Genomic DNA, 26718 nt, shown 5'->3' on the forward strand with positions numbered 1-26718 from the left:
AATGGTGCCGCTCTTGTGTGCCTCTGCATTGCGGGTGGGGGAGAGGGTCGGCTTCTGCCCTGGGGACTGTGCATCTCCTCCTGACAGCAACCCACCCCGGGAAGAGAAACTCCAGCGTGGGCCGGGGTCCAGGGCGCACGGGAGACGGAGCGCCGCGCAGGGGCGGGCGCGGGCGGCTCCCGCGGGTGCAGCATCCCCATGCACGGTCTCCTAGAGACCGCGGCGCGCGCGGGCTCCGGGGCGGTTGTCCAGGCGACGGCGCAGCGCGGCGCGGGCCTCCCCGCGGCCCCTCCCCTGGGCGTGCGCGCGACCTGGGCGCCATGGCGGCGGCGGCGGCGGCGGCGGCGGCAGCGGCGGCGGCGGCGGTGGCGGCCCAGAGGCCGGAGGCCGTGAGTCCGCAGTGGGCGCCGCCTGGACACGAGCGGGCCCGGGCTGCGGCCGGGCTGGGCGACTGCGAGGACGCACCGGTCCGGCCGCTGTGCAAGCCCCGCGGCATCTGCTCGCGCGCCTACTTCCTGGTGCTGATGGTGTTCGTGCATCTGTACCTGGGCAACGTGCTGGCGCTGCTGCTCTTCGTGCACTACAGCAACGGCGACGAGAGCAGCGACCCCGGGCCCCAGCGCCGCGCCCAGGGTCCCGGGCCCGCGGCGACCCTAGGTCCCCTCACCCGGCTCGAGGGCATCAAGGTGAGGACTCCCGTCTGCCGCGCTCCAGGCCCTGCACGGCGAGCCCGTGACGGCCGCCGCGCAGCCCACGACCTCCACGCTGCTCCCTGCGTCGTCTGCCCCGCGCGCACCTCCCGCTCGTCGCGCTCGGGGCCCGGGTGCCTGTACCCTCCTTGGGTGGCGCGGCCTGGGGCCCGAGCTGCCCGCAGTGCCCCTTTCCCTTAGGTGGGGCACGAGCGGAAGGTCCAGCTGGTCGCCAACAGGGATCACTTCATCCGAACCCTCAGCCTCAAGCCGCTGCTCTTTGGTAAGTCAGCTGGGCGCTCTTGGGAAGGGCCAGGGGCTGCGGTTTGGGGGGCGCCTGGAGGCTTGTTTTGGCCACGTGACTTTTGTTTTGAAAATGGCTGCTTCAAAGTGGCTCTTTTATCACCCAAAGGTTTCCCAAAGTGAAGTACCAACCCCCACCTCTATAATAGGGTCACCGGGTGACCTTTCCACACTCCCCTCTCTGACCCCTACTCTGCAGCTGATCCTTCCATTACAGGGCTGGGCAACGTGACCGAGGCGATTGTCTAAACACTTCACTGAAACCATCTTTGGACACTTCCTGCCATCATTAATTCTATCACATTCTAGAATTGGGGGAGGGTGGGAAAGACTGATAACCAGGTCCTAGCTGATCTCAGGGCCTCTGAGGAGGAATCTCACTCCCAACGTGGACCCTGTGGTCTGATGAGGGTTCTTAGGATGGAGTTGTGTTCCGCCATAAGTAGGCAAAACCTTCCAGTGTGACCTCATTTGGAATCAGCATCATAAGCTCACATTTTCTGAGCTCTGGTTATGTGCTAGGCTTCATGTGATCGTTTCAATTAATTCTTACAACCCCTCTTGTGAGGTGGGTGTGGATCCCACCCTCAGGTTACTGGGTGGAAAAGTGAGACGCCGGGAGCTGGGGTTGGTTGACCAGACTCATACAGCTAGTTCAGGGGCGAAGCTAGGGTTAGAAACCAGACAGCCTGCCTCTAGAGCCTGTACTCTATAGTGAACATGCTAGCTGAGAAGACTCTTGAAGTCCTTCAAAGACCACCAGTGCCAGCAAGGTGGGGTTCCCCAGACTCATGACCTCGCCCAGGATAGGTTTTCCCACCCAGCCCTGGGTACTCAGTCTCAGTGATACACTTACCTGCAGACCTGGGGCTGTTCCTGCCTGCTGGGGGATGCGGTGGGTTAGGGGCTTTAAGGAGGGGGCTAGGGACCAAAGCAGAGCATCTGAGCACATGCCATTACCCCTGGGGCAGAGGGCCCTGGTTGAGAATTATGCCTAGACCTATGAGAACAATTTCATATGCATACAGTGTAAGGGGAAATAAGTTATGTCAGTCCTGTTGTGGGAGGGGCCCTAAAAGACTATTGTTACTATTATTATTACTACTGCATACGGTTGGAGTTTGTGCCAAGTGCTATTTTAAGTGCTGGGAACACAGCACTGAACAAAATAGGAAAAAACAAACCAAAAAACCACCAACACACACACACCTAAAGCTGACATTCAAATAAGGAGACAGACAATAAACAAATACATATGGCATGTCAGATGGTGGTAAATGATTGCAGACAGATAAGGCAGAATTTCAACTGGGGTTGAAACTCTTAGTAGGGTGACCAAGATAGGCCTCCCTGTGAAAGATATTTGAGCAAAGACCTCTAGAAGCTATGGATCAAGCCAGGTGGCTGTCAAGAAAGGGTGATCCAGGCAAAGGGAACAACACTCACCCCTTTGCTGCTACACTGACCTGAACAGACATGTCTGAAGGGGTTGTGTTCTCAGCCTTCTTGGGACCTGTATGCACTTAATTCAGATGTATGTCAGGTTAAATGAACCCATAACTGTACCCCTCACCCCCTAACATGCAGCTGTTGCATCAAAGTCCTACAATGCAGAGAATGAGAAACCCAAATCCCATAAAGTATAGGAAGCAGGAGAGATCTGACGCAAGGTAAACTGGTTCTGGTTAAGCCATCAGATGGGTCTGTGTATCCGCAAATTATGAAGGGCATGGCTGGGAGAATTGGACGGCTCCAGCTACAGCAAGAAGCTCCAGCTGTGGCCCCCATTTTCTCCCAACTCTTACATTGACTTTGAGTCTGCTGGTGGACAGTGTCCCAAGTTTTACCCAGGAAGTCCTGAGGCTTGCTCCTTGGTGAAACGAGGTGAGCCACGTGAAGAAGAGATCAGTGATTATAGGAAGTCCCCTTGTGAGGCAGGGAAAGCACAGGGGTGAGGATGTCGGAGGGGGGGGGCAGTTACTGAATGCTGTGGTGTTGGATGGATCCAAAGAAGGAAGCCTTACCTCAAGAAGAAGCAGTGTCTGTCTTCTGTACCTGCCCATTTATTCATCTACTGTCACCCCAAAAAGGCAGGAGGGCCCAAGGAGAATGGGCCTGCTGTGGGCTCTGCCACCTCTGCCTTGCTGCTCTTGGCTCCAAACCTGTGACCCTCAGCCTCAGGGACCCAAGATGCCAGGGCTTGAGGGGTGGGTGTTCAGGACGTAAGCTGGGGCAAGGGGACTGGGTTCTACCCCAGAGTGCCCCCATCTCCAGGGGAGGGAGCCCCACCACTTCATGGGGAAGACCTCATGCAACCTCCAGTCTCTCCCTTTGGGAAACATTTCCCTGTTTCCCACCTTTGTCCCTAGAGACCTGGGGCAAGTGGGACCTGGGCCAAGTAATATCTACTTGACTGTGGTAGGCATCCTTCACAAGGATTTGGACCATCAGAAGTCAGCTGAGGACTTTGTCCTGTTCAGTTCAGAAGGGAGGTGTTCCAGTTTTGAGTCATTGTCATCTCTCTGGGGACATTGCTGCCTTTCACGTGGCTCCCCTCTCCTTCCAGCCCACCCTACCCCCATTCTGTGTCTAAACAGATCAATCTTACCACCCCCTTCCTTAAAAGTCTCCAAGATCCCCACTTCACCTCTAAGTGTCATTTGGTGGTGCCCTCATCTCCTGCTGCCCCTTCCTCACTCCCTGCTGTCCCCAGGCTCATGCTGCCTTGGGGCCTTTGTATGTGCTGTGCCCCCCACCAGAAGGTTCAGACCTGGCTCTTCCCACAGAGGGTGCCTTCTGCTCCATTGGGCCTCTGCACACACATCCCCTCCTCAGAGACCTCTCTTGACCTCAAACTGGGCTTAAGAGGTTCCCAGACACCCTTGCATCCACCTGCTTGGTTTTCTTCTCAGCAGTTAGCATCACTGGAGACTGTCTTCTCTATTTGTCATCTGTACCTCTGCCCCTAAAGGTGAGCTGCATGCAGGAGAGGCCTGATCTGTGCTGCCTGTGCAGCCGGAGTTGTGTCCACTGCTGGTCATTACTGGCTGGCTGGAGGGATTTACTTGGGCACTCAGCCTGACCAGCACCTGTCTGCTTGCTCAGAGTGACCTCCCACCACCCTGGCCCCCTGATTTGGCATTCCCTTCAAGAGCAGCAGGGGGCGTTTCCAGAAGGCCAACAAGAGTTTTGGCCCATTTTCGTAACTGTTTAAGGTCAATGAGTAACTGACACCATACACAAAACAATTTATCTTAAAACCATGACTGCTTTATCATAGGATTTCAAGTCAGCTCAAGAAAATAATTAGGCAGTTACTTAAGACGACTATATTCTTGACAAACACTGGAGGCCCAGAAATAGGGAAAAAAACTGTGTGTATATAAGATCAGGTTTGTAAGCAGCTTAATGCAGTTTTCTGTATGGATTTCTCCCCACCCCCTTTGCTTTTCCATGGGCCTGCAGCTTGGTGGAACTGTGGGCTCAGTAAAGGTCAGGCAGATAAAATTGAGTCTGTGGGGCTTGACAAGCAGCCCCCTGCCCAGGATGAGCATAGCCTGAGGCTTTGCACCTGCCCTGAGACAGTTTGGGCTGCTAGGGCTTGTGGGCATTAGCTAGGCTGTCATCCCAGGCCTGGGAAGGACAGAAGGACAGAAAGGTGGTCTTGCCTACCCAGCACACACTCCCCTGCCAGGGAGCCAATCTCCTTCGTGTCTGGACAGAGCACTGTAGTTCAGGAAGGGGTCCCTTAGCTGTAACCACAGAAGTAGGCTTCTGCCCTGCTTGGGCCCTTCCTGGGGTTCCTCTGGACTCTGGTCTGCAAATATCCATGAAGGGCAGCAGATAGAGGGTTTTATGTATGTCCAGGGCAGCACGGGCTCTCCCTGACTGTATTAACCCCTATTCTGGGCATTAGTGATGGTGCCACCTGCGCACAGCCAACTGCAGATGTCGGTGGCCTTGGCTCCAAACATAGGCCGTGGTTACCAGCAGCCGGGGGCCTTGCACCTCCCCACTTAGCACGTAGGTCCCAGCATGCCTTCCTCGCAAGAGGTTGTGCACGCACGTGGCATCCAGCTGCAGCCAGCAATGCAGAGTAGGGGCCAGTTCCACGGCAGGCAGTGGGCCCGCCTTCAGCACCTCTAGCCGGGAGTCCAGGTGGCAGTCTGAGAGACCAAAGGAGGACCCGTTGCATCGGGAGAGCCTAACCTTCACTGCTGAATGGGATCAGAGGAGTGGGGTGATGCGCAGGGCCTTGAGGAGTAACCCCATCCCCTCTACCTGGTGAACCACACCCTCTTTGATGCTCTGCTCTTAATCGGGGTCCTAGAGAAGGGCTGAAGTCCTGGCTGCCACCCTCCTAGGCAGATTTGTTTGGTGTGTTGTTTTAGCAATGCCACACTTATTAAAGGCATTTATTTTGTGCTTCTAACCGTATATAGCATTTGAGTGTCCCCTCTTTCATTTTTCTTACACCGAGCTGGGAGCTGGGATGGAGGCACTTGTGAGGTGGGTGTAAGGGGTGCAGGACGCTTAGGGGCGCACCAAAGTCGCTGGCACAGCGCATCCAGGACCTCGTTGGACGAGTGGGCGTCCTGCAACTCACAGTCCCTGCAGCTGGCCTGCGGCACTGGGGGGGAGGGGCCGAGTGAGGCTCCGCCGGGAGCCAGTGGGGGAAGGGTCGCCTCCCGCTGGTCCCTGGTTCTTCACCCTTTCTGAGATCCGCTGCTGTGGCCGCTCCCTTGTCTCCCCTACCAGAGAGACCCGTGTGCCTGGCCTTGCGGGCAGTGGCTTGGGAGGGTGGGGAGCTGCCGGTGGGCCGGGCCTGGGAGCCCTGCGGGGACTCACGTGGGCGGCCCAGGCAGGAGCCGTTGGAGAGAGCCTCGACGCAGAGCCCGTGGCCGGCGGGGAAGCGGCCGCAGTGCAGGATGGCCGGCCAGGGGTAGCCGTTAGCAGGCCATGATGGGCGCACAGCTGGCCTGCACGGCCTCACACAGGCTGCGGCACGAGTAGATGACCCTGCGGAGGTGGGGGGAGAAGGATGGAAGGATCAGGGCGACAGGGCTCTCAGGACCGGGCTTCCTGGACTCCGGATTGGTCTCCCCTCCCTCCTTCCCACTCCTCCGCCCCCCGGCCCCCGTGCCCCCCGCAGCTCCCAGTACAGAGGCGCAGCCTGGGACTCCGCGGTTGCTGGGCAACTACACCTGGTCACCTAGCAACAGCTCTCAGCCCGGCTTGCCTCCAGCCCAGCGCTACGGTCTTACAGCACCCCCCCACCCCCCCCACCCCCGGTACTCGCGTGGCCAGGGCTGCTTTCCAGCTTCCCAGCGCACCTCCCCCTCCAGCTTGGGCGGACGTCCAGTGCCCTGGAGAGGGGTGTATATGAAGCGCCCTGCGCTCTGGGCCTTCACTCCCCATCTTGGAGGGAGAAAGCAGAGCCCTCCCTCTTGTCCTGAAAGGCCTGTGGGAGACTGCAGTTTCTGGCCAGGGCTGGGGTTGGCAAAGAGCAGAGGCCGGATCATTGTATTCTGAAAGAGCCCATTCTTGGTGCTTACTGGCATGGTCACCCTGAGGCTCTGGGACAGTCCCTCACTCTGCAAAGGAGGAACTGAAGGAGCTGTTGTTCCCGGGGTAGGTTAGGCTGGAGAAGAGGAATCAGCCTGGCAATCTCTGGGCTCAGAGAAAAGGCCCTCAGATGCGCTCCATCTCTTGCCAGGATCCCTTGGGCAGACGGTTTCCACACCTCACTGGAGAGGGGCTTCCAGCCCCCCCAGCCCAAAGCAGCCTACCCATTTGTCATACCTTGACATTCAAGAGCCCTTGATGCCAAGGATGCTCACCATTGATGGTCCCCTGCTTATGTCTCCTCTGTCCCATGGGCACCTGCTCCCCTGGGCCAGGAACACCCTGACAAGACAATCCTTCACGTCCCTCCCCACCCCTGAAGGCACTCAGCACTGAGAGGTACACGGCAATGGTTAGTGAACAGGCCCTGGCAGAGGCGAGGCCACCCCCTCCCCCCCGCCCTCACCTAGGAGCCCCTGCCCTACCTGTCGAGGCACACAGGGGCAAAGAGGGAGCAGAGGAAGAGCCGGGCATCAGGGTGGCTCTCCCTGGCCAGCAGGGGCAGCCAGCTGACTGCTAGAGAGCCTCGGCCGCTGTATCATGATCCAGCAAATTGGGCAGCCGCATCTCTGTGTAGCCAGTGTCGTGGCACAGCGCCATGGCTTGGGGAATGGGCATGCACCGTATGGGGCCCTGGGGGGGGCCCTGCACCACTGTCACCCAGCAGCACCACCAGCACGGCTAATAGCCACAGCCCGTGATCCATCATCTGCTTTGTCTGCCTTGGTCTTAATGGGCTGAGGCTGAGGCCTTTATAGGTCTGTACCCACACCCCAGGAGCCAGTGTTTGTGCAGGTCCCAGGTGCGGGGGACCCATCTGGTTAGGCCCCAGTGTGCCGGCCTGGGCCATTTGCATTTGATTAGCACACTGCAGGGGCCTGTAGAGGTTGGCGGCATCTTTGGGCCTGTGGATTACCAGCATTTAATAAACTGAAGAAACCTGGGCCTGTGTTTTTTCTTTTTCTGGTTTACTTTTCTTGTTTGTTTATTTGTTTTTTAAGCTACCAGGAGGTGACTGTTGATTAGCAGTTTGGTCTAACCCATTGTCCAGAGCTGCGTCCCCCCTCCCCCCACAGTGGATGGCTCACACCCTTTCTGGGTTTGCTGGGTTGGGGGTCAAGCAGGCCTGGGTGGGGGCCTTTACCCTCCCCTCAGTGTCATCACATCTCGGTCATCTATCCTGGGAAGCTGAATGTGGTCTTGAGCATGGACGCTGGAATACAACAGCCCGGGAGGCCCTGGGCAAGTCACTCATGTCTCTGTGCCTGCCGTGCATCATGGATAAGAAAGGCAAATTGAGAGGGCCCAGCTTTCTAGGGTGAGTGTAGGGATTAAGGAGCTGATGATGTGCTTAGGACAGAATCTGTGCCACCTAAGTGTGTTCTGCTGTGATAACCACTAGAAACCTTTCCAGTTCTGGCTCTGAGCAGCCATTTTCCTTCCTCTTGGCAATGCCTGGAAGTTAACACTGGGAGTATACCCCAGAGAGGTGGTAGACAGCTCTGCAGTTTCGAGGGGTCACTGTGGCAGTGGGGCCCTGCCTCCAGTCAGTTCCTCTGTGGGCCTCTTGGTCCCCATCTAACGAAGTCCTCTCTCCCAGGAACGAGGGAAGGAAGCAGGGCCCACGCTCCTGTCTACGAGTGCCTGTGGCCACTGGGATGCGGGCTCCCCAGGTGTGAGACTCACTTTCCAGTTTGACCAAGCTGCTTGGGAAGCTGGTGTGGGGGCATCCAGCCACTGGAGCCAAGCCCCAAGCCTGCCTGGCCTTAACTTGGACTTAGAGGCATGATGTTCAGTGTACACTTGTTCCCAAAGCAAAGGACGCCTGGGGCATCTTCTCAGCATCTGCCAAAAACCTAAGAGACCCCCACTGACAGACGTGCCAGCACTGGGCCACTCAGCCTTGGGTAGATGGTCAGCGCCCACTTGTGTAGGAGAGTGGAGGGCAAGGACTGGCCTACAGCACTGAATGTTCTACACTTTGTTTGTATTTGAACAATCCTGAAAAGCAAAAATGAAAGCAAAACCCAGTCACCATCACCCCACTTTAAAATATGTACCCAATCAGAAGTGGAGGTCAGTCCTCTGGCCTTCAGTCCCACCCCAAGGTGGCTGAGCCCCTGCTCAGCTTAGCTCTAGCAAGCACCCCAGGGCTCCCCTGGGAAATGTGTGCTCTCGGCATCAAAGAAAAAAAGCCCCACATTCCAAATGCTAGCCAACCTATGCAGGACAACTCAATCCTGGGGTCAGAGTCCAGTGTAGAGGTAAAGGGGTATGTGAAGTCTCGACCTTGGGACCACCAGGGGACAGGAGTACCCCAGGAACTCTGCAGAGAGGAAGGTACTGGTTGCATCAGTGCCCTGGCTCAGTCCTTGGCCTCACCCACCTCCTCTTCTGGCAGAAATCCCTGGCTTCCTGAGTGATGAGGAGTGTCGGCTCATCATCCACCTGGCTCAGATGAAGGGGTTACAGCGCAGCCAGATTCTGCCCACTGAAGAATACGAGGAGGCATTGGGCACAATGCAGGTCAGCCAGCTGGACCTCTTCCAGCTGCTGGACCAGAACCGTGATGGTCGCCTGCAGCTCCGTGAGGTTGGGATCCTGGGGCCTGGAGTAGGCCCAGGGTGGGAATGCCTAGAATTGTCTTTCTGGTGGCCTGCTCATCCCTGGCCCCAAGAGTCAGGTGCCATCTCAGATCAGCTGGGGCATGCCCAGTTCCAGGGCTCCCCCTTATCCTTCCCTGGAGAGCCCCTTGCTGCCTTGGGAACCCCAGAAGGTAGCAGGAGAATCCCCCTGGGGGTGATGACATTTATTATCACAATTCCTGGGTGGTGTGCCATCTGTGGTCTGGATTCCTTGCTGCCATGGCTGGGGACCCCACAGAACTCATGGTAGGTCTGAGGGTAGCTAGAAGTCTGCATTTCTCTTTATATGCCTCTCACACCAGGCTTCTGACAGAGGTCTTGGCAGGGTGTAGGGTCCCTTGCCTATACAGAGTGGCCCACTGAGCCTGGTCTTCTTGACAAGCCTGGTGGTCATTGCCCTGGCCAGGCCTCCCCTTGATACCTGTTCCCTGTTCACACCCAGGCCTTGGCCTCCCCCATCTAACCTGCAGTATCTGAGTGGGTCACAGTCCTGTCTTCCTCCAACCAGCTGACAGTGCTGGCCATGAAGGCCACAGTCCCAACAGGACCAGGAATCCCTATGGCCCACAGGTCTCTTAGCTGTCTTCTGGCCACCTCCCCAGATGCCTGTGGGCCTCTCTCTGCCTACCCTCCCTTCAGCTCAGGGACCTCAGGCTCTGTCCTGTGTCCTCACCCATTACCCCATCACCTGAACCTTTAGCCCTTACAGCAAGAACTGGGTGGCTGTCTATGCTCTGGCGCTCTCCATCATTGAGGCCACTCCACTGAGGGACCATTTTGTGCTTTAGGTCCTGGCCCAGACTCGCCTGGGAAATGGACGGTGGATGACTCCAGAGAACATTCAGGAGATGTACTCTGCGATCAAGGCTGACCCTGATGGTGATGGTGAGCTCATACCTCGCCACAGTTCTGTCTCTGTGAGCCTCCTGCCCCCTGAATACCCAGCTTCTAGAGTAGCCAGAGATGAGGAGGTGAGGATGCAGCCTTGCCCTCACTCCTGGGCAGTAGGCTGGGTCCTCCCATTCGCCTTGGTGACAGTCTAGAGGGCAGTTCTTGGAGGCCCTTTTGACCTTCTGGACTCCAGGAGGGGAGTTGCTGGCTGGCAGACGGCTGGTGCGGCCAGCTTGAGCTTGGCTGTTCACCCTATTTCATCTACCTCTTTCCAGCCAGGCATGGGGTCTTCCCAGAAGATGCCCTCTCTGGTCTAACTAAGATCTTGCCTGCCTTCCTCATGCCCACCTAGAGTCATGCTAATTGCTGGGGTGCTGGAGGTGGTTTGGGTTTGAGTAGGGGAGCTGTCATGCAAGTACCCCCCCTTTGGTAATAATTCCCAGGACATTATTGAGGTATAGTCATCACTCACATGCCCAAGTTCTGGGCGAAATGGGGAAGGTACAACAGTGAAATAGAACTCAGAAGAATGGTCCTGTGGCTGGTGAACCCAGAGTGAAGGATCTGGTCAAGACCTGTGGCTGGAGGGGCATCATGCTGCTACTGCCCCTATGTACAGAGCTGGTGACAGGCCTACAGGCCTTGAGTGAGAGAAATCTGGGCCAAACAATGGAAGGTTTCTCCCTTGGGAGCATCTAAGTGACTGAGTTGGTTAAGCGTCCAGGTTGGGGGACAGGTGCACATGGCCCTCCAGTGGCTGAGGCCTCCTCACATGGGCTTGGGGGGCATTGATGATGGGTGCCCTGCACAGGAGTGCTGAGCCTGCAGGAGTTCTCCGACATGGACCTTCGGGACTTCCACAAGTACATGAGGAGCCACAAGGCGGCATCCAGCGAGCTGGTGCGGAACAGCCACCACACGTGGCTCTACCAGGGTGAAGGTGCCCACCACATCATGCGTGCCATCCGCCAGAGGTGAGCACCTCAGCAGGAGCCGGCCATGCGGGGCCCTCGCCAAGAGGATAGGCTTAATTAGCCAACTCCAGATTAAGTTCTACTTGTTAGACCAGGATTAGGACCCATTAAGAGACAGGCAATTAACAAAGGCAGATTAATCCTCATTATGGGCAAACAATATACATTTAGGATTAGAAATAGATTGGAATGTTTGTTTTTTGTGAGTTACAGAAATGACTTCTTATCTCTATCCACAGGACCCCCTGCCCCTGAGCAGCCAGGGGTTTTAGATAAGCAACCTCCTTCCTGGAGGGAGTGATCCCCACTCCCAATTTAGTGGAAATCTCACCTTCCCCACCCAGTGTGTTCTCTGGCATCCAAGGAGAAGGGCTCATGAGTAACCCCTTCCTGCTCCTACAGGGCCAGTTGGAGGGGGAGGCTCGGGGTTTCCAGGGCAGGTGGGCAGGGGCAGAGCTTGTGGCAGGTCTGGGGTCTGGCTTCTTCAGGGTGCCACCTTGCATGGGACTGCCTAGCTGAATGCCTGCTGCCCACCAGGGTGCTACGCCTCACCCGCCTGTCACCTGAAATCGTGGAGCTCAGCGAGCCACTGCAAGTTGTGCGGTATGGAGAGGGAGGCCACTACCATGCCCATGTGGACAGCGGGCCTGTGTACCCAGAGACCATCTGCTCCCATACCAAGCTGGTAGCCAATGAGTCTGTACCCTTCGAGACCTCCTGCCGGCAAGTACCTCCCACCTGGGGTGGCCTTCAACTCCCAGACCAGGCATCATTCCCGGGACGTAAACACAGCCCTGCCCTAACAGTGTGCTCCTGTATGGGGCCAGGAGAGTACTGGGCCATCCTGGTTGAGGATACCCCATCTCTCTCCCCAGTTTGTTTACCAAGTGGCAGGAAAGGGGTGGCCATCTTGTCTTAGTGGCCAAACTAAGGTACCCACAGACACTGACACTTGTCCCCAGAGTGCTGAGCAAGGGGCAAGGCTGGGTCTCCAGGTTTTTTTGGCGCCCCCTCCCCTGGATCTTGATTCTTCTCCACTGCTGGAGGCCTCGGCTTCTCGCTTTGAAGCTGTGTCCCCCTCCTCTGCTTAGGCAGGGAGGCAGAGCTCTTCTCTTCGTGTGACTGCTCTGGGTTAGCCCCTTCTACTCCCGGCCAGCCCTTCTGCAGGACGGTGCTGCTTCTGCTAGCCTGCCTTTCTCAGCCAGCCACATGATTTAGCCCAGTGCACCTGTGATCTTGGTCACACAAAACATTGTGACACACAGAAAGAGACTGGGTTTGCGGGAGGAAGGACAGGCTAGGACCATCTTGGCACTGACCTGCAGTGTTGTCACTGATCTTGGCCTGCCCTTCTGGCCCTTGGGAACCTGGGCAGCTCATCCTGCCCACAGGTAAGCCGTGGGAGTGTCCACAGCTGCTCAACGGGCCCCCTGCCTTACAGCTACATGACAGTGCTGTTTTATTTGAACAACGTCACCGGTGGGGGCGAGACTGTCTTCCCTGTAGCAGACAACAGAACCTACGATGAAATGGTAAGGGCCAACCAGGCTGTTACTCTGGTGGGATGGCAGGGCCTCGGACAATCATAGTATATACCCCTCCAGACCTGGGATGACGGGCCCAAGTGATCCCCTGGGCACGTCTGACTGGTTTCCCTCTGGCCACTTTTGGCTGCCTGGCCTGGGCTCTTGGCCATACAGTGGGGGTTTTGAAAACCCCACCATCCTGCTGCCCACAGAGTCTGATTCAGGATGATGTTGATCTCCGTGACACTCGGAGGCACTGTGACAAGGGGAACCTGCGTGTCAAGCCCCGGCAGGGCACAGCAGTCTTCTGGTACAACTACCTGCCTGATGGACAAGGTGAGGGCCTGTGACCAGGCCAAGGGTGCCTTGAGGGAAGCTTCCCTTTAACCAGCCCAGAGGGCCCCCCCACACACACACTGGTGCGATGTTTCCAGCACCCCTACAAATGTTTTTCTGCCCCTGGTGCCTCCCAAACATCATCCTCAGTGACTTCAGCGGCCTGCACCTGTGTAGGCTCCTGGGTTATCTTGACCCCTGTGATCGATTCCCTGATGCTCCAGCCTTCCAGCTCACTGGGGCTGGGACACGTCTTTCGCCAACCCAGGCTGTGGACAGGTCTGGCAGCAAGAAAGCTGGTTTCAGAAGACCAGGAGTGTTGTCATTGCGTTAGTCGGAGAGAGATGCTGAGCCCCGCATGGAGGCTGTGGGGCCAGATTTTGCCACCTATGTGTGCACGGCTGGGCCCACCCTGGCCATGCCCTTGGCCTATATGAGGTCAAGCTCAGGTCAACGCCGCCTAGAGTCCCTCTGGTCACCTCCCTTGCTCACACCATCCTCCTCTCCTAGGTTGGGTGGGCGACGTGGACGACTACTCGCTGCACGGGGGCTGCCTGGTCACAAGCGGCACTAAGTGGATCGCCAACAACTGGATCAATGTGGACCCCAGCCGGGCGCGGCAGGCGCTATTCCAGCAGGAGATGGCGCGCCTGGCCCGCGAAGGTGGCACCGACTCCCAGCCAGAGTGGGCCCTGGACCGGGCCTACCGCGACGCGCGTGTGGAGCTCTGACGGGAGCGTCGGCCTCAGCCCCAGCCCCAGGCCGCCCGCCGTCCCCCTGTCCAGATGCCGGCCAAAGGCCTGGCCGATGTCTTGCCCCATCCCCGCCTCCAACCGCGGTTAGGGCACAGTTCCTACATTCGTGTTATTTATTGTGTATAGACCCATGCTGCCCCCTCAAATAAAACTACACGGCTTTGAGCCGCGGGGCCGAGAAGCCGCAGGTCGGGTCGGGGGGAGGTAGATTGGGCCCGTCGGTGCCCGCCGCAGCGCTCGGCGAGCGTCACGTCAGAGGGAGGGGCGAGGACGGTCTCGCCAATGACAAGCTGGATTTCGTGGGGCGAAGGGTCGTGATTGGACATTGGCAGCGGGCTACCCGGGGCTCCTCTACCTGTTGCTAAGGCCGCCGCAGACCGGCTCTGCTGCGCGCGAGGAAGGGTCGTCTCGCGAGAGCTCAGCTCCCTTCTTGGCCAAGGCAGCCGCTGCGGCTCGAGGACAGTCATGGACGCTCACGAGGACTACGTTTGGCCGCGGGCAACCTCGGAGCTCATACTCCTCCCGGGTCACGGGTCTGGAGTGCGTGGGGGATCGGCCTGTTGGGCGGGTGAGGTTTGGTGCGAGGCGCGCGCTAGCGAAGAAACCGGCGCATCGCATGGGGCGGGACCATGAGAACAAAGGGATGCCCCCAAAGAGGAGGGACGGGCGGCGGGATGAAAGCCCGATCGAGCTGGGCGGGGAGCCAGGAGATGGCGGGCTGGAGGCCCGGCCAGAGGAGCCCCAGAGACAAAAAAAACGATGTGGCTGTCGAGTTCCTTCACAATCTGCAGCTGACGTGGAAAGGGCGGTGGGGCCGCGGGAAAATGCGGGAAAAGCAGTGGTTTTGAAGGCGGGGCAGGGAGGGAGAGCGGTGTGTGGCCCCCGCCGGGAGCCGGGGGGTGGGAAGCCCCCTTCGGGTGGGCGGGTCCGGGGGGCGGTCTGTGGTGTGGCCTCTCGGGGGAAGGGCCTGGTAGGCGGGGCTGTGGGCTCCAGGGGTGGGTGAGGCTTCTCCATGGTAGGTGGGGACGACGAAGAATAGGTGGCGGAAACCAGGGATGAGACCTTTCTGAGCGGGCCAGTGCTTGGGGAGGCAGACGCTGAGGCCCCTTCTGAGATGGTTGCATCCAGGAAATCCAGTGTTGATATCTCTTCGGGGAAGGTCAGGTCGAGAAGCATAGGCCAGCAAAAGCCTGGGACCTGAAGCCCCAGAGCCCTGGAAAGCATCGAGGCCCAGCGGGAAGCCGCTAGTGACTGATGGTGGTGCTGCTGTTTTTTAAGGGCCCTGAGGCAGGGCACTGGAGGTCAAGCCTTGAGTGAGCTGCTTCCTATCCTAGGGGGGTTTTTGTGTGTGTGGAGGGGTGGCCCAGTTGTGATCTGGTGTGGGGGCTCTGGGAGCCGAAGGTTCCTACCAGGGGTTAGACTCCTAAGGCTCCTGCAGGAGGGGATAGGTAGGCAGAAACCCAAAGAATCACAAGAATGGACTAGGAGAAGAGAAGCAGTGAGTTCCTGGCAGAGGGTAAGCATGCCAAAGGCCTTGAGACTGAGAATTTGTTACTTTGGGAGAAAGAGAGAGTTCCTGTGAGGCTGAGCAGGGGTGGGGTCTGGGAGAAGAGGGCTGGAGAAATGAGCTGAGGGCCAGACCATTTTATGCCTAGATCTGACTTTATGGTGGTGGAGGAGAGGCCTCATGAAGGGTTTTAAGCAGGGAAATGACTTGGGAAATGCAGGTTAGAAAGCTCTTCCAAGTGAATTCCCCTGCTCCTGTGACTTCCAAAGTGACTTTTATATTGCTACAACTCTCAAATTCCACCCATTTGTACCTACAGTCTCAATTTCCAGCCTTGTTTGCTTGTGGGTTCCAGGCCCAAGTGCACAGGTGCCTTCAAATGGAAATCCTCCTGCTGGGTGCTCCACCCGAGCAGGGAGAACAACAGCCACTCAGGTGCTCAAGCCCAAGCATCTTCCTCAGTGCCCAGGCGAACTCTGGTTGATTTTGACTTCATACTTGTGGCATCTGTCTGTTTCTTTACCTGTTGCCATCACTCGAGGCCATGCAACTTTGGCTCCCAGACCCCCTCAGCAGCATTCTCTCAGCCCATCCTTTGAGCCCTTTGTTTCGTATTCCAGCCGCACAACCTAGAGTTCTTGCTCACTTCAGGGCCATTAAACTTGATATCCCATCTGCCAAGAAAGGGGTCACCCATCTCCCCCCATTCCCTACTCTTCCTCTGGTTGCCACTGCTTGTTGATTCCTCAGCCTAAATGTTACATGCTCAAGGTGGCCTACCGTGACACTTGCAAGTTGCTTAGATGACACCGGGGGGTTTCTCAGTCTCGGCACTATTAACGTTTTGGCCCAGATCATTTTTTGTGTGAGGGGCTGTCTGTGACTTGCAGGACATTTAGCAGCATCCCTGGCTTCTATTCCAGTTAGCGTAACTCCCAGCTGTGACAACTAGAAATGTCTCCAGATACTGCCGAATGTCTTCTAGAGGGAAAATCACTGGAGATTTCCCTCTTTTATATTAAAGCAATCCCTATAGTTCTTTCCTGGAACTTAACAAAGTTATGACAATGTTGGTTACTTGGGTGATACTGTTTAGTGTCTGCCTGATGGCCAGGAGCCTGGGTCTGTGCTTGTCTTACTACTCCAGCATGTAGTTCCTTGTCTGGTTTATAATCGAGGCTCAATGCATGTCTAGTGAGCTTGAGAGTGCAGGCTAAAAATAGCATGAGGGACTGTTAGTGTCATCTCAGGTTAACAGGTGATAGATATCTTGGACCAAAGTCACTGTGGTGGAAAGGATTTGAAAAGTCTCTAGAAAATGAGCACATGGAACTTGGCGACTGAGAACATGAGAAGATGTGGAAGTTTAGCGGGGTAAGCGGTTAGCTTCCTGGTTTGGGGCTGGGTAGGCCGCTAACCCAGCTGGTAACGGTCAGTGGAGCCATCAGTGGAGTGAGGAGCATTGAGAGAACTTGAAGGTGAGCTAGTAGAGTGAGAGGGGCCCGCAGGGCAGCCAGAAGGTAGCTGAGGGTCATGGGAGCCTTGGCTGCCAAAGTGGCGGCCGCCTGTCCTGGTTTTTCCTGTCACTGTTGAACACGGTCACATCTGAGCTGCAAGGAAGAAGCTCTTAGAAATCCACAGGGGTTCTGCTGTGGTCCCAAGGTGGGCAGATCACCTTTGGGGACAGCCTCTTCTCTGGGGGAAGGAGAGTGGGAAGACTGTGTGTAGAGGCAGATGCAGCTGGGGCTTTGGGACAAGGGCTTCTAGGGTTCCTGCTGCAAGCATCAGGTGTGGTGAGGAGGAGATGGCGTTTGAGGAAGCCAGGCTGAACTGAGTGTCGGGCGACTGGCAGGCGTCCGAAAGTCAGCACTGAGAAGTCCAGCTGACACTGAGGCCAAGGATTTTCCAGGGTTCGAGCCAGCGGGATTGTGTGTTTTAATGCATTCGCAGCTATACTACATGCCCGATTTTTCCCTGCCCCCCCGTCTCTTCATGGCTTGGCAGAGTTGAGTGAGCGTTCTTTTTTTTTTTTTTTTTTTAAGATTTTATTTTATTTTATTCATTAGAGAGAGAGAAAGCATGAGCAGAAGAAGGAGGGGCAGAGAGAGAGAGGAACAAGCACGCTCCCTACTGAGCAGGGAGCCCAATGTGGGACTCGATCCCAGGACCCTGGGATCATGACCTGAGCCGAAGGCAGACGCTTTACAGACTGAGGCGCCCCGTTGAGTGAGGTTCTGATGTGGCGCTCTGCTTCTGCCTAGGTGAGGGGCCGGATGTCCTGGTGTACAGCCTTGATTTTGGTGGCCATCTGCGGATGATGAAGCGCGTGCAGAACCTGCTTGGCCACTATCTTATCCATGGATTCCGGGTGCGACCAGAACCAATGGAGACCTTGACTCGGAGGCTATGGTGGCTGTGTTTGGGAGCAAGGGACTCCGAATTGTGAAAGTTAGCTGGGGACAGGGCCGCTTCCGGGAGCTCTGGCGCTCTGGCCTGTGGAACATGACTGACTGGATCTGGGATGCACGTTGGCTTGAGGGCAACGTGGCCTTGGCCCTGGGCCATAACTCAGTAGTGCTGTACGACCCTGTGGTAGGGTGCATGCTGCAGGAGGTGCCCTGCACAGACAGGTGCACCCTCTCCTCAGCCTGTCTGATCGGAGATACCTGGAAGGAGCTGACCATAGTGGCAGGTGCAGTTTCCAATCAGCTCCTTGTCTGGTACCCAGCAGCCGCTTTAATAGACAATAAGCCGGTGGCCCCCCGACCGACGAGTCAGTGGGCATGTGGGGGTCATCTTCAGCATGTCGTACCTGGAAAGCAAGGGCTTGTTGGCCACAGCTTCAGAAGACCGAAGTGTCCGCATCTGGAAGGTGGGTGACCTGCGGGTGCCTGGGGGTCGGGTACAGAATATTGGGCATTGCTTTGGGCACAGCGCCCGTGTGTGGCAGGTCAAGCTCCTAGAGAATTACCTTATCAGTGCAGGAGAGGACTGTGTCTGCTTGGTATGGAGCCATGAAGGTGAGATCCTTCAGGCCTTTCGGGGCCACCAGGGCCGTGGGATCCGGGCTATAGCTGCCCATGAGAGGCAGGCCTGGGTGGTCACCGGGGGTGATGACTCAGGCATCCGGCTGTGGCACCTGGTAGGGCGTGGGTACCCGGGTTCAGGGGTCTCAGCTCTCTGCTTCAAGTCCCGCAGCAGGCCAGGTACCCTCAAGGCTGTGACGCTGGCTGGCTCCTGGCGACTACTGGCAGTGACTGATACAGGGGCCCTGTATCTCTATGACCTTGAGGTCAAGTGCTGGGAGCAGCTGCTGGAGGACAAGCACTTCCAGTCCTACTGCCTTCTGGAGGCAGCCCCTGGTCCTGAGGGTTTCGGACTTTGTGCCATGGCCAATGGGGAGGGTCGTGTCAAGGTTGTCCCCATCAACACTCCAACTGCAGCCGTGGACTTGACCCTGTTCCGTGGGAAAGTGCATAGCTTGAGCTGGGCCCTGCGTGGCTACGAGGAACTCCTGTTGCTGGCATCGGGCCCTGGCGGTGTAGTGGCTTGCCTGGAAATCTCAGCTGCGCCCTCTGGTAAGGCCATCTTTGTAAAGGAACGTTGCCGGTACCTGCTGCCTCCCAGCAAGCAGAGATGGCACACATGCAGTGCCTTCTTACCCCCTGGTGACTTCCTGGTGTGTGGGGACCGCCGGGGCTCTGTGTTGCTGTTTCCCTCTAGACCAGCTCTGCTCAAGGACCTTGGGGTTGGGGGCAAGGCCGGGGCTATCGCTGGAGCTCTTGGAGCAGGTAGTGGCAGTGAGGGGGGTGAGACTGCTTCTACTGAGTGGGGCCCTGTGTCCACCCTCCCTTCTCTGCATGGGAAGCAGGGTGTGACGTCCGTCACCTGCCACAGTGGCTACGTGTATACCACGGGGCGCGATGGGCGCCTACTATCAGCTCTTTGTGCGAGGCGGCCAACTGCAGCCGGTCCTCAGGCAGAAGTCCTGTCGAGGCATGAACTGGGTGGCTGGGCTCCGCATGGTGGCTGATGGGAGTATGGTCATCCTGGGTTTCCATGCCAACGAGTTTGTGGTGTGGAGTCCCCGGTCACATGAAAAGCTGCACATCGTCAACTGTGGTGGAGGGCACCGCTCCTGGGCCTTCTCTGATACTGAGGCGGCTATGGCTTTTTGCCTACCTCAAGGACGGGGACGTCATGCTCTACCAGGCTCTGGGTGGCTGCACCCGGCCACATGTGATTCTCCGCGAGAGCCTGCATGGCCGTGAGATCACTTGTGTGAAGCGTGTGGGCACCATCACTCCTGGGGCCTGAATTTGAGGTGCCCAGCTTCATGCAGCCCGACCACGTGGAGCCGGGCAGCGAGGGGCCGGGCCTGACCGACATCGTGATCACGTGCAGCGAGGGACACTACTGTCTGTGTCCTGGCACTCCCCACCGTCACCGGCTCGGCGCAATGCACTTACGGCGGTGTGTAATCATATCTCCTCCGTGCGCGCCCTGGCCGTGTGGGGCATCGGTACCCCAGGTGGCCCTCAGGATCCTCGGCCAGGCCTGACCGCTCATGTGGTGTCTGCGGGGGGCCGGGCTGAGATGCACTGCTTCAGCATCATGGTCACCCCCGGACCCCAGCACCCCAAGCCGCCTCGCTTGCCATGTCATGCATCTTTCGTCCACCGGCTAGATGAGTACTGGGACCGGCAGCGCAATCGGCACCGAATGGTCAAGGTGGACCCAGAGACCAGGTGACGTGCATACTGTGAGGCGGAAACATGGGCTGGCCCCTTGCCACTGCTTCCAGGCTTCCCCTGACTGCTGGCCGGTGTTGTGTCTGCAGGTACATGTCCCTGGCTGTGTGTGAGTTCGACCGGCCTGGCCTTGGCCCCCTAGTGGCTGCAGCCTGCAGTGATGGAGCAGTGAGGTGAGAGCGGAGCGCCTTGGGCCCCGAGACCAGGGCTGGAAGTTTGTCCAGAATGGGTTCTGAGCTGGGCCCTCCCCCCCCCCCCCCCCCCCCAGGCTCTTCCTTTTGCAGGACTCGGGGCGGCGGTTGCAGCTCCTGGCTGAAAACTTCCACCACAAGCGGTGTGTCCTCAAGGTCCATTCCTTTACCCATGAGGCACCCAACCAGCGGCGGTGAGAGGGGCCACCTGGGGGCCCCGCGTGGGCCGGGTGGGGGCTCCTGTTGCTTCCCATCTCCCTCATTGACCCAGCTGCCCTTTCCTGGCTCCCAGGAGGGCTGTTCCTGTGCAGTGCAGCCACCGATGGCAACTTGGCCTTCTGGGATCTCACTACCGTGCTGGACCATGGCTCCGCTGCCCTGGAGCCTCCAGCAGACCCTGGGCTTCCCTACCGTGAGTAGCTAGTGTGCAGCCGGGGCTGTCCCTCCCCATCTTGCACTTCGCCTTCACCCAGGTGGTAGGCTGGGCCCTGACAACCATCTTCTTCCTCCAGGGCTGGGCGCCCCCTGCCTGACCCTCCAGGCTCACAGCTGTGGTGTCAACAGCCTGCATACCTTGCCCACACATGAGGGCCATCTCGTGGCCAGTGGCAGTGAGGATGGTTCCCTCCATGTCTTTGTGCTGGGCCGTGGGAGGCACCGGAGCTGGAAGAGGCCATGGGGGGTGCTGAGTTGGTGCCCCAGTTGCATGTGCTAGAGGAATACTCCGTCCCCTGTGCACATGCTGCCCATGTGACAGGCCTCAAGATCCTAAGCCCAAGGCCTCATGGTCTCAGCCTCCATCGACCAACGGCTGACCTTCTGGCGTCTGGGCATGGTGAGCCCACCTTCATGAACAGTACCGTGTACCATGTCCCAGACGTGGCTGACATGGACTGCTGGCCTGTAAGCCCTGAGTTTGGCCACCGATGTGCTCTTGGGGGCCAGGGGCTTGAGGTTTACAACTGGTATGATTAAGGTGTCCCGCGGTGGCCGGCGTGCTGGGCATGGGACCTGCTCGCAGACAGGGTGGAACAGCAGCGGCCGTCTGTGCCCATGCCCAGTGTGCCTTGAGGAGGAGGCGGCAGCCGCGGGCTCCTGACTGCAGAGCAGGAGCAGGAGGTGAGAGTGCTGTTCGGGCCAACCCAGGCTATGCCCCACTACCTACCAACAGGACCAGGCTTTGTATGTAACAGAAGCAGTTTATTTTGGCTCCAGGTCTCTAACAGAATCTTTGTATCTTTTTTCCAGGTAATGACTTTGTAAACATTCCTAGATGTCGGGGTCTCTGTGGCCTTAGATGTGGTTCAGTGGAGGGAGACCCAGCGTGGCTAGGCCAGCGTGGAGCACTTCACGCACAGCCCGCAGAAGCTGGAGACGGGCAAACATTTGACCAAATAGGTGTGGTCGAGGCTCCTGGAGGAGAGAAGGGGCCTGCTGGTCTCTTCCTCTGCTTCCCTTGCACCCCTGCAAGCCCCCCGCCCCCTTTGCTGTGTACTTACCCCTAGGATGTGTACGCGGTTATAGTATGAGCTGAAATCCATGCTGAGCTGAACCAGGAACTTGCACATCTAGAGACAGAGACTGAGTCACTGGCTGGTCTCTTTGATCTCATGCCCAGGCCCAGAATAAAGCAGCAAGCGTGCAGTATCTGTCCGGGCCTTCTCTGCCTCACCGTCTCGGTGCGCGCAGTCGCGTGGAGCCCCGGGGCCACGCACGCCAGGGCTGCAGTCTGGCTCAGCAGGTCTGGGAAGGGGAGCACGCCATTGAAGAGCAGCAGCCACTCACCCTGCAGGGGCGGGGCGGGGGTGGGGTAGGTGAAGGGCGCTGGGAGGGGAGGTCCCAATCTCCTGCAGGTGCCCGCTCCCCAGGAGGACACTCACCTCATCCTGCAGCAGTGAGAAATCGAGACTGCTCACAGGTGGAAAAGTGGGGTACAGACCTTGTTCCACGCTGTGCTGGTACCCCTCAAATAGCGTGGCAAGACGGGCACAGTTATACATGACGAAGGTGCCACTCTTGGTGCCCTTTGTGGAAACGCTGCCATCGCTCAGGGCCAGGAGGAGCTAGGGGGTTGGGGGGGCGCACAGTTGCAGCCGCGACCCAGCCTGTTCTCCAAGCCCTGATCCCATCGGCCCCCCGGGCTCACCTGACTCTGCGGAGCTGTGCTGAGCATTTCAAACTTGATGGTCGCCACGGAGAGGACGCTGAACACCTCTGTCCAGGCCGGGTCTGCGGGGGTTGAGCGGGTCAGTCTGGGTGGGCAGGGAAGCAGGTGAGCCGCCCCTCCCGCGGAGCGCAGCCCGGCTCCCCAGGCGCACCTCGGGCTAGCTCCCTGCCGTGCTTCAGGGCCGACGCCTTGCACACCTGGGCGTGCCGGAGCCTGCGTGTGGAGAAGGGTGAGCCAAGGGCCTGCAGTGGGGGTGGGGGGGGTTGGCAGTGAGACCCCCCCCCCACCCCCCGCCTCAACTACCCTGACTCCGTGGCCTCCTTTCCAGCCTCACTCACTCGTAGTACTCGGGGGCAGTCAGGGCACCGGGTGCACCAGCTACTTTCACTGGGCCGCAGACCAGGTGCCTCTGTCAGGAAGAGAGCAGGCGCTTAGCCCAGCTGGCGGTACGTCCAGCGATGAATCCCTGGAAAGACCTAAACCTGGTGCCTGGACTCCTCCAGCCTTTTGCCACCAGGCTTTGTGCCTCCCTCTCAAGCCCACCCCTCAGCGCACAGTCCCCAACTTTCCCAAGCTATCATTCTTTGGTGTTCCTTGGGCTGTGCCTCCAGACCCCACCCTCTCCCAGGCCGCTACCCCTGCTGCAAACGCCCATTCACCAAGCCTAACCTCTTTCTCAAGGTCAAGTATCACCTATGGACTCATCAGCTAACATGGGTTTTCAGGGGCCCTCAGGTTGGTGGGGGCGAGGGGGCGCTCCGCCATCACCAGCCTACCTGTGTGAGCGGAGCCTGCGCATCCAGCTTCCACCAGAGCAAGTCCAACTTTTGTTGCTGGAACTCCTCCTCACAGCTCACCACGTGTACAACCATGCAGCCGCCTTCATCAGCATCTGGGGCCGCTGCCTAAAGGGTAGGAGGACGGTCACTGGGCGGACACAGGACACGGCTTGCCAGAGGCCTACGGGGTTGGGGGGGCCTGTCACTAACCAGGCCTGGAGGGCCGTCCCCAGGTCCGTGGCGGACAGCCTCCTGCAGCTCGGCCAGCACGCACAGCAGATCCTCAGTCACTGCAGAGAACACAGGGGTGTTGAGGCCAGCCAGGAGCGCAGGGTCCCCACCTTCTCTCCGGCCCTGCAGGGCTCCAGCTCCTACCCAGACACTTGTCCAGGTTGGGGTCATAGCCGGCTGCGCGTCCCCGTTCTTGCATCACCTCCTTCAGGCACACTGTGCCCAGGACGCCAGGGGGCAGGGCTCCCCCGTCCGGGGCAGGGCTAAGCTCTGCAAGCGCGAGGCTCCTCAGGGCTTCGGTGGCGGCTCTCTCGGAGGCAGCGGGCCAGTCCACGCGTAGTTGCTGCAGGAAGGTCGGCATGTGCGGGTCCCGTACGGCGGGCACCAGCCGCACACTCGCCCTGGGAAGCGAGGGCGGCCGTCTCAGCCCGAGCACCCGCCGCAAGCTTCCCCTCCTTCCCACCCGCAGCGGCTCTAGGCCCAGCTCGCCAGCCCGGCCTTTCTGGCCCCGCGGCGCGCTCACCCATGAGCGCGCAGAGCTCGCGCCAAATGATCGGCCACGAGCACGGCGCGCAGCTGGCTCAAGCGGAGCGCGCCAGGAGCCCCGCGCAGCGCCGGGCAGTGCAGGAGGACGCGCGGGCCGGGCGCGGCGGGCGCGGCGGGCGCGGCATACGCGGCCACGGCGCCGAGCACGCGCTCGAAGACGGCGGGCCGCTGCAGCTGGAGTGCCAGACCCGCGGGCGTCGGCGCGCAGCGCAGCACCGGGGCCACGCCGGGGCCTTGCAGGCCGGCGACTGCACGGACCACACGCTCGGGCACCTGCGGGAGGAAGGGCGGTCAGCGGGCTGCGGCGCTGCCCCTGGCCGCACATCCCCGCCCGGCTGGCGCCCACCTGTTCGTCCCCGAAGCGCGCCTGCAGTGCGGGTCGCGGCGCCAGGAAGTCTCGGGCGCGCAGGTGGCGGGCGCGCGTCTCTTTGAACCACACGGGGTCGCCAGACCCCAGGGCCGTGTTGAGGGCCCCTAGCGTCTCCCTGACCCCCAGGCGCCCCGTCGCCATGGCGACCGGAAGGAGCCAGCGGAACCGGAAGCAAAGCGTCAGGAGGTCGAGCTTCCGGGAGGGCCGACTGGCCGGGGCGTGTATCCGGTGGCGTCCCTGAGCCGACAGGTGCGCCGGAGGGAACCGTGGCGGCCGCTCTCGACCTTCGGTCCCAGCACTCCCTCCGCGTGGCCCGCCTGCCCTGCTCGGCCCCGGCATCGCGAGGTCCGCCTTCGGCCTAGAGTTCCGTCGTCGTCACCGGCATTAGCAACCAGGGAAATGATCCTCGCTACCGGGTGGGGCCCAGACCCGACTGTTTCTCTCATCGAAATCTTACCTATTTGTGATAACGTTTCATTCCCCCCATTTGACACTTGATCAAACGTCAAAAGTTCCAAATGAATTGTCAGCGGAATAGGGCAGCTAACCATTTTCAGGACCTCCTAAAAAAAAAAAATCTCATTTTTGAAAGAATCTGTGTTCTGCGGCTTCAGGTTATTTACAGCCCTTTCCTCCTTTGCTATTTGGGTCGTCTTTACTCCCGATAAATGCGTACTCTGGTAGAATTTCTTCTCTTGATTTTTGAGAAATTAGAACCATCACGATACTTTCCAGAATTATCAGTTTTTAATGCTTTTAACCTTGTGTACATTATCAGGGATACTCTGGCCTTCTGGTTTAGGCAACGAGCCATTGTAGGCAAAATAATGTGACCATGAGAAGACCCAGCTAAAGGACTGCTCTCAGTTGGGAGCATCCCACTCCACTACAGAGAGCTCTTTCCTCTGTCCCATGAGGACTCCGGAATGTTTTCATTTCAGTGTAAGTTAAATCCCCTTTTTCTCTATTTTCCTTAATGGAGATTGAACCCGACACAGCACAGAGTGCAGGAAACCCATAATTACTGCTCTGGAGCAGTGAGAGTGCCCAGAGTTCAGAAAGGAGGGGATCCTAGGGGCAGAAAGTTTGGCAAGACCCCTTTTTGGGCCAGGGCTGCAAGGCCCTGCTGGGATCGCCGAAAGAGCACTGGGCGGACACGACATTCCCGATGGCTTCTTGGGTGCCCACTCAACGGGAGTGATCGTGTCATTCCAAAGCGCTTTCCATTCCGCAGTCGCATGACCCAGGGGCAGAGCTGCTAACAGGCTGGAGGCTGGAGGCCAAGCCGGGGACTTCAGCTACTCTCGGTACACGAAGACGGTTGGGGTGGGTTTTCCCCAGGAAGTGAAAGGCTATCTATAGCGAGCTGCGGGCTGGTGTGGCCCCGCCCTGTGGGACTCACCGCCATTGCAGTCCTGTCCAAAGGCCCTAGGACCCACCTCCCTTGTCAGTGCTACTCCAGGTTCAAGAGATAACCACAACCCTGGCTCTCCGACCACCATCTCCAGCCTGAGGGCGCACCTGAGGCAGGGGCGGAGACTAGAGCGACCCAAATAAAGTATGTCTGGGGTCAGGGGTTGGCCCACCCCATCTAGGCCAGGACGCTGCTCTGGCAGGAGAGCAGGGAACGAAATCCAAGCGCAGCTGGAATGCTCTGGAGACAACAGCTGCTTTTGGGATTCCGTTGCCCGCTGTCCAGCCGTGGGCGGGGGAGGGGGGGACTAACCCCGGGAGGGTGGTGGTCCCTTGCCCTGGGGCCAGATCAGGACCCCCATTCCCAGTACCAGAAGACGGACCTAGAAGTGGGCGGTAAAGCCGAGTGTAGTGGGAACGAGGCGCTCACCTGGGCCCCAAAACAATAGGAAGATTGGTAGGGGCCTCCCTTAGGACCGGTCCCGATCCGGATTAGATCCGCAGGGTAGGATTACTCCTGTTGGTACCATGAAACCAGGCCACCGGTGCGGTGACGGTGGCGGGACGGGCTTCGGGATCGGCTAAAAGAGGAGCTCGCCCGTCGGGCCGGAGAGGAAGTAAACCCGCGCACCCGACTCGGGGACACCCCCCCGCACCCGGGGCCCTTTGTCCCGTGACTCTGCCCGCGCCCGGAGCGCTGGGGGGGGCGGGGAGGGCCCAATGGCGGCGACGGGACCCCCAGGAATCCATTGCGAACGTCCCCCGCTGTGCCGAACCTCCCTCCCGCCCGGCCCCGTGGGTAGCAGACGCGTCAACGTTCCCTTGAGGCCACGACACCGTGGGGGCGCGGAGATGCCCGAAACCCGCGCGGGCGCCGGCGACTCTCGCGCCAGTAGGCCCTCTGATTCGGCTCAAGACGGGGGGTCGGGGAATTCTCGGGCCGCGAGCAGAGTGAGCGACGACAGGGCGATGCTCCAGCCGCTGTCTAGTTCAATATCCGGTCCCGTTCGGCCCGGTCG

The 26718-nt window shown here is 58.8% G+C and overlaps 3 protein-coding genes across 6 annotated transcripts; 2 read left to right on the top strand and 1 right to left on the bottom strand.

Moving 5' to 3' along the window:
* Positions 1-320: 320 nt before the first annotated feature.
* P4HTM (prolyl 4-hydroxylase, transmembrane) lies at positions 321-14569 on the top strand. Its single transcript, XM_027581936.2, has 9 exons — positions 321-686; positions 891-972; positions 9019-9209; positions 10051-10147; positions 10965-11127; positions 11665-11850; positions 12569-12659; positions 12866-12989; positions 13500-14569. Exons 1-9 carry the CDS (start codon positions 321-323, stop codon positions 13718-13720), a joined length of 1521 nt encoding a protein of 506 aa, XP_027437737.2. The 3' UTR covers positions 13721-14569.
* Positions 14195-21837, top strand: WDR6 (WD repeat domain 6). Its single transcript, XM_035726929.1, is given in 21 exon segments — positions 14195-14269; positions 14271-14299; positions 14749-14759; positions 17513-17632; positions 17635-18011; positions 18013-19176; positions 19178-19423; positions 19425-19556; positions 19558-19659; positions 19661-19708; positions 19710-19874; positions 19876-19924; positions 19927-19999; positions 20092-20175; positions 20271-20386; positions 20486-20605; positions 20706-20839; positions 20842-20970; positions 20972-21017; positions 21020-21312; positions 21442-21837. Coding segments are annotated over 20 exon segments (3354 nt in total). The 5' UTR covers positions 14195-14209; the 3' UTR covers positions 21169-21312; positions 21442-21837.
* DALRD3 (DALR anticodon binding domain containing 3) lies at positions 21373-26616 on the bottom strand. 4 transcript variants are annotated; one of them, XM_027583136.2, is made up of 13 exons: positions 26130-26616; positions 24263-24849; positions 23894-24189; positions 23515-23771; positions 23350-23429; positions 23137-23265; positions 22699-22769; positions 22512-22573; positions 22340-22422; positions 22074-22256; positions 21866-21979; positions 21693-21761; positions 21373-21606 (listed from the first exon to the last, which is right to left on the bottom strand). In XM_027583136.2, the coding sequence occupies exons 2-13, from the start codon at positions 24623-24625 to the stop codon at positions 21487-21489; spliced, it is 1827 nt and encodes a 608-aa protein (XP_027438937.1). In that variant the 5' UTR covers positions 24626-24849; positions 26130-26616; the 3' UTR covers positions 21373-21486. The 4 variants fall into 4 exon arrangements, 3 of the variants coding, with proteins under 3 accessions (XP_027438937.1, XP_027438935.1, XP_027438936.1); XM_027583134.2 differs by having other exon boundaries at positions 21379-21761; XR_003517981.2 differs by lacking the exon at positions 21373-21606 and having other exon boundaries at positions 21707-21761; positions 21866-21936.
* Between the last annotated feature and the right edge of the window lie 102 nt (positions 26617-26718).

This window comes from Zalophus californianus, chromosome 1 (assembly GCF_009762305.2).
Source record: "Zalophus californianus isolate mZalCal1 chromosome 1, mZalCal1.pri.v2, whole genome shotgun sequence".
Taxonomy (NCBI): Eukaryota; Metazoa; Chordata; class Mammalia; order Carnivora; family Otariidae; genus Zalophus; species Zalophus californianus.

Excerpts from the sequence above, each read along its gene's own strand:
- P4HTM (XM_027581936.2), top strand. The coding sequence starts at position 321 with ATGGCGGCGGCGGCGGCGGCGGCGGCGGCAGCGGCGGCGGCGGCGGTG. Across the intron at positions 10,148-10,964 it reads GGCTGACCCTGATGGTGATG|GAGTGCTGAGCCTGCAGGAG; the intron begins GTGAGCTCATAC and ends TGCCCTGCACAG. Across the intron at positions 12,990-13,499 it reads CTACCTGCCTGATGGACAAG|GTTGGGTGGGCGACGTGGAC; the intron begins GTGAGGGCCTGT and ends CTCCTCTCCTAG.
- DALRD3 (XM_027583134.2), bottom strand. The coding sequence starts at position 24,625 with ATGCCGGGGCCGAGCAGGGCAGGCGGGCCACGCGGAGGGAGTGCTGGG. Across the intron at positions 24,190-24,262 it reads CGCGCTTCGGGGACGAACAG|GTGCCCGAGCGTGTGGTCCG; the intron begins GTGGGCGCCAGC and ends TTCCTCCCGCAG. Across the intron at positions 22,257-22,339 it reads GCACAGCTCCGCAGAGTCAG|CTCCTCCTGGCCCTGAGCGA; the intron begins GTGAGCCCGGGG and ends CCAACCCCCTAG.